This window comes from Carettochelys insculpta, chromosome 2, assembly GCF_033958435.1.
Source record: "Carettochelys insculpta isolate YL-2023 chromosome 2, ASM3395843v1, whole genome shotgun sequence".
Classification (NCBI taxonomy): Eukaryota; Metazoa; Chordata; order Testudines; family Carettochelyidae; genus Carettochelys; species Carettochelys insculpta.
Genome location: NC_134138.1, coordinates 250,446,465 through 250,452,464, shown reverse-complemented (window position 1 = coordinate 250,452,464; position 6,000 = coordinate 250,446,465). Strand labels below are relative to the sequence as shown.

The 6,000-nt window shown below is 44.0% G+C and overlaps 1 protein-coding gene across 1 annotated transcript in view; it reads right to left on the bottom strand.

Annotated features, from left to right (window-relative positions):
• Nucleotides 1–3,164: 3,164 nt before the first annotated feature.
• LOC142008330 (uncharacterized) overlaps nt 3,165–6,000 on the bottom strand; it is a 144,297-nt gene continuing 141,461 nt past the window's right edge. The window contains exon 5 of the mRNA XM_074985511.1: nt 3,165–3,347. Coding sequence (XP_074841612.1) covers nt 3,165–3,347 — 183 coding nt within the window. The remainder of the gene's footprint in view (nt 3,348–6,000) is intronic.

Below are 6,000 nucleotides of genomic sequence, written 5' to 3'. Positions count from 1 at the left end.
ATGAATGCAGATCGGTGTAGGGTGTCCAGTTTTCAATTGGAAAGTATGGCTGAAAAGAGGAACTGATGGCATCTGGTCAGATCTACTTACCAGATCCCTGAAGTCTGATTACTGCAGTCAAGGGAAGGAAGGGAGGCACTGGGTCACCACCCATGCTAGCTCTTACTCAGACAGGGTGCCTACTATGCAAGGCAGCTGCCTCTCCCAGCCCTGACTCCATCGGCAAGTCCCTCCCAATGTGAGGAGTGTAAGGGAAGGACAGTGAGCTATGTGGGAAGGGGGAAAGGTGTGTGAACAAGGGGAGCAGCCTTTGGGAAAGGTGGGGCAGAGCTGGGACCTTGGGGAAAAGAAGTGAAGCAGAGGTGGGGCATCAGGAAGGAGATGCAGATGGAGGAAGGGTGCAGATCTCCTGCTGGAATGCCCAGTTTTAAAATATTACAAAGAGGGCAACCGTGGCTCTGTGGACCACGTCAGCCTCTACTGGCATCTCATTCAAAGAGATAGTACTGTCATTTCTAGGTTAGGGTGTTAGAATTCAGCTACTTGAAGTCCAAAAGAGGACTTTTGTTCTTTATCAATTTAAAAATAGTCACTTGGCTTCTTCTGGAGAGGCCTGTTATTTCGTTAACATTCTTAACTGATACAGTCAGCATTTATTTACTGGAGTGATCAGGCTGCCTCCCAACGAGATTCCTGAAGGGTCCCACACAGCTCCATTTGTTCTGCCATTCCTCAACAAATGTTTCAAACTCAATTTTTTTTTAATTTTTTATTTTAAGAAAATGGGATGCAGTAAAATAGGAAAATTAATTCCATCTCAGGTCTTATTCACATCCAACTTTACAGTCCTGGCTGATGTTAAGTGAATGATAAAAGAATTGGAAAATTTAAGTGATCCTTATATAAATCTCGCTGTAGCCTACCTATTGTATCTATGTTTACCTACATTAAGTATCAGTATTATTCCTTGGGAATTTGATATGAAGTAAAAGCCTGAACTGAAAGCTCTTCCCGGACCAGTAAGAAATATTTAAACACTTCAGGCATTCAGTCTGTGATTCAGAGAATTATAAATAAAACTGTTGATTTTGGGACACCAAACCATTGCATTTAAACTGCAAAAATGAGTCATATTTGTGGGAGGTAATTACTACCAGAAAGTACAACTAACTTTTGTAGGATTTTCTGTAAAATGTCCACATATGATCTGCATGAACTAAAAATAATTTGCTTTGTTAAATTTTCAGTAAAAGTTACCTTTACAGAGTCAAGTGGCTTTATACATATAGTCTATGTTCACGACACAATAAAAACTCCAATTATATATCTAGATCTATACTGGAGATAGCAGATTCTATGCAAGTAATTGACACAGTGTAAATGCCCTTCAAGGAGTTCTGATGACATTGTTATAACTCCAAGGGCAAACCATTGTGATATCAACAATGACCACAGCTAACGTTTACAAATGTGGTATTTGCTGATCATAAAACTCCTTGGGTTTCTTGCACCATCAAAATGGTGAACTAAAAATCTGTGTTTGTTAAAATATGGTGACTAGCCAGTAAGAATTCTCCTCTTGAGCTAATGGACTCAGAAGCCAAGGGAGTTGCAGATGTCCAGCACCTGCAGAGGCTATTTGCTCTCCTGATAGGATACTTTTCTCATTATGCTTTGGTCATAACTGAGGAATGCAAATTTAGGTATGGTCACACATCTTAACTGCCTTACCAGGATAGCAAGCAGATGCCATACTACCCATCCCCATTGACAAATATTGCATTAAGGCTCAGAAGAATGTCATCCCACTTGTTCACTAATAAATGAGGCAGCTTTTCCAGTGCTAGATATGAGGTTCAAAAGAGGCCACAGTCAAAAACAACTCTTCCTTTGCAGCAGCTCAGAAATTCAGTTGGCAGCCCAGAAGCTGATGTACAGTTCTTATAAATGTAATCACCTTTCCTGTAAAAACTTCAGATTATGGGGAGAACTTTTCCTTTCCAACATGTATGCACGTTTCTCTCCCGACCGCCAGCGGCAGAATCACTTAGAAGTAGTGCTTTTTGCGGGGTGGTACAGGCTGTTATGCCATACCAGCACCTTAGCAGCTCCAGCCAGAATTCTTGGCTGGTTGGTAGAGGGATCCCGCCAGGCCCATGGCTGGGAGATGGCTGGGTGTCCCACCGGCAGCTCCAGCTCACTGCTTAGAAGTAACTTATTTCCTGCCATAGTCCTCTCTGTCATTCAGGGTTAGGCTTAGGGGCAGGTGATCATGGTAGTTGCCCTGGGAGCCAACTTCGGGAAGTACCAAATATGGTTTTGGAGGCACTGAAAAAGTTTTCTGTCCTAGGAAACCAAAACATCTAGAATGGACCCTGCTGCTATCAGCTAATCTGATGGTGATCAGAAGGTCTTCTGTGTGGAGGAACACCAGTTGAGCCAACTGAGTTCTAGAACAGTAGGAACTCACAAATTCAGTAGTGTCTGGCAGGGAACAGTCCAGCACAGGGGGAGTGGTATATTAGAGACAAAGAGCTCAATTTTCAGTATCTCAGCTGCCTCTGGGTTCACTTGCCTAGCAACTCAATGAGTCTACCTCTGCCTAATAAGTTCTCAGTAAGAGACTGTCCCCCCGACTGGGAGATGAGCCAACTGATCAGCACTTAAGTGTTGTAGCAATAGCAGCACAATGGCTGCCCAGTGCATTCTGTGTCTGCAGTTTTGCCATACTTGTTTCTTGCTCAGCCCATGCCTGCTCTGTTCCAGTCCAAGTCCCTGCCTACCTCTGAACTGATTTCTGACTCCTAGTTCTAACAGCTGGCTTGTCTCATAACCACAGCTCCGTTTCTGCCCTCTGATTCTGCTTTTACCAGACTCCCCTACAGATTTGCACTCCTGCTGTGGCCACTCACCTTCTCAGATGTTGTTGAGATCCTGCAAAACCGCGGGCTAATGTTGCCACATTATGGTTCTCCAGCTCAGAACGAACTCAGGCAATGTCTTTTGTCTCCCTAACTCTCACAGCCATTGTCCCTGAGCCCAAATTGCCCCTATTCTATAGGTTCTATGTGGATTATATCAAGTGTCATGGGTTCCTTAAACAGCGTTGTCTCCCATTTGTGACACTGCCACAGTCATATCCCACAGATCTGACCCACGTGAGGTTAATATTTAGCCTTGTTACCAGAAAAGTCCTGAAGTGGAATTTCCTGCTTTTGGAAGAGTCCAGTCCTCTTCTTGAATGCTTCAAGAGCTTTGTATAGACAGTAGTGGGCATCTTCAACAACCCTCATCAAGAGTGCATCACGGGTGCTGTTCTCCAGGCCCTCTAGCAGGATGCCAGGTCTCTAGCCAAAAATGCAGCAGAATTTTAATATCTAGTCATAGACACTCACTAGACTGGGGCTGCAAACACACTCATTCCACCTTATCCTAAGAACCAGTGGAGCTTTCTTGGATTTAAGGTTTCCTCTACAACAAGGCCGTCTTTATCACAAGAGCTGTCTCTGCCGGGGCCTCTCCTGGCTTCAGCTGCTACATTTGTGCCGTGATGGGATATGTCAGCCAGTTTGCAATCTAAAAACTGATCCACATCTGTACTTCTGATGGTAAAGATTACAAACTAGTATTAAAATCTGTGATTTTGGGCCACTTCATGTAGTATCTTCTATCTGATACTGATCAATTCTAGATGCCTCAAAGGATGATATAGAACTGAATAGAAAATTATGCAACAACATGCTTATGAGGCCGATTTCTTCTTAATTTCAGGAAGTTAGTACTTGAAACATGAGATTTCTTATGCCTTCTAATTTCTTTCTATTTAATGTAACTTGTATAGCCTTAATATTTATAGAAATGCCTAATCTTTTTTAAAACCCAACTAAAATCTACACCTCATTAACAATTTGTGACAGTTAAGTTCCCAAGCTTAATTATGCATTAGATAATAAAAGTATTTCCTTTTATATCTTAAAATGAGTACCTTTTAATTTCCTTGGCAGTCCTCTTTTTCTTGCATGATTATGAATTCTTTGCCTGGGTCCAGATCTCTCGCCCAATAAAAAAGGTCAGGTGCTTCGCCCCCACTAGAAATCTCTTTATCTGATTGCTTGGCTGACAGCTTGTTGAAAAGTGAATGCTTCTAATTCTCAGTAAAAGTTGCTGCTCTGCTTGTGGAGTCACAAAATATTCCACTAGAGCAGGGGTGGCCCACAAGTTAGGGACAAAGAGCCACAGACAGCATACAGAGAGACATGAAGATAGAGTGCAGACAGCCACATGTATATTTATTTATCTATCCAGATATAATATCTAGTTAGATAGAATTTAATATATAGTACCTGGCTCAATGCCCTCCCACTCCCCTAGAGCCAGGCACCCCCAGCCTCCTCTCCCTGCCCACTCTAACTCAATGCTGCCGACTCACTGGAGGCACCACTGTTACCATGCACTTTTCCCACCAACCACTGGGGCGTGTGCGCAGCGTGGAGGACAGCACTCCTGGCGCACTGCTCCAAGGAAGAGCAGCATTTAATGGCTCAAAGAGCTGCATGCAGTCTCAGAGCCATGAGCTGGTCACCCCTGCGGTGGGGAGTCACATGCTGGCAATTAAAATGGTTAAAAGGTTTAGTTTGGAGAGCTTCAAGAGGTGTCTCTAGTCGCTTCTTCTTTTACCAACTGTCAGGGGGTGGTTTTTTCAGAACTCCCCCCGCCTTCTTTTTTTCCTCCTCAGGGCAGCATAAACTAGCATCCCAAATCAATACAGCAAGACCCCTCTCTCAGGGGAACATGGCCTAGTGACCCAAGTCAATATAGCAAGGCCTGTCTTGCAGGGCAGGCCCGATGGGTTAGGGTTTGGGAGGAGGGTAGTGGGACCCAGGCCCTCCCTGCTGCACCGGCCCCCAGCCCAGGGCCCTACCAATGGTGGGGCTGGCCCACCACTGATTGGTGAGGACTCCAACTGAAACACGCCAAGTTACCAGGGAGCTTTCCCCTCTGTGGGCTGCTTCCTACCTGCCTTCCCAGCCATCCTCTGCAGCATATCCCTCTAGTTTGTGGGCTTCTCCAGTTGTCCGTGCTAGATGAGCATCCATGGACTGGTCTGCAGGCAGTTCCTTGTCTGGAGATCTACGGGTATCTCCTTTTCCAACAGCAGCCAGCCCAGACTGACTAGCTCCACAGGCCTTTATAGCAGGCCTGCAGCTGGAGGATGCCTAGTGAGGCTATAAGGGTTGGGGCTCATTGGCCAGGTGAGTCAGATAGGCCTGTTCTGATTTAGTCTGGAGTTGAAACATTCCATCACACTGACCATTTTAGAATTTTTCTATATCTTTGAAGGGTTCAGGATCATTCTGGGATTCAACCAGATGTCCCTTTGTATGCATCTGGGCAAAACAAAGAAGTTTGATCTTTTCCCATACAAACAGTATGTTAATGGTTTGAATATGTATTCAAAGGTAAAACCTGGTGACCCAAGACATTGAAAGTTTTGTTCTCTCAAGATTTATGGAGGCTCCTTGATATTCTTGACTTCTATTTCTGTCACTGAAGGTTTTTTTCATAGTGGCTAAAGCATCTATCAGGAGGAATTCAGAGCAGCAGGATTTGTTGCAGATCCTCCTTATACACATTTTCAGAAGGATGAAGTAATTCTAAAATCCCATCCCAAAATTTCACTACAGAGGCCGTGGATTTTCATTTAAATCAAACATATTGGACCAGTATTTTCTAAGCTTGCTGATTTTACAGGTTAAGGTGGGTTGCACATCTTGCATATTAAGAGGCTTCTTTGTCACTTCCTCACAGGACAAAACCTTTTATAAAGGCCCCAGAGTGATATGGGTTTTTGGTGGAAAAGGTAAGGTCCAATTGGTTTCAGTCAAGATGCAATCTGAATGGATCAAGACAGCTATGTTCTTGCTGAAGGAACCATACCTGTATGACTCAAATGTCTCCAAGAGAGGCACTGTTGTCATCATAGATAGGACAGACTACCAA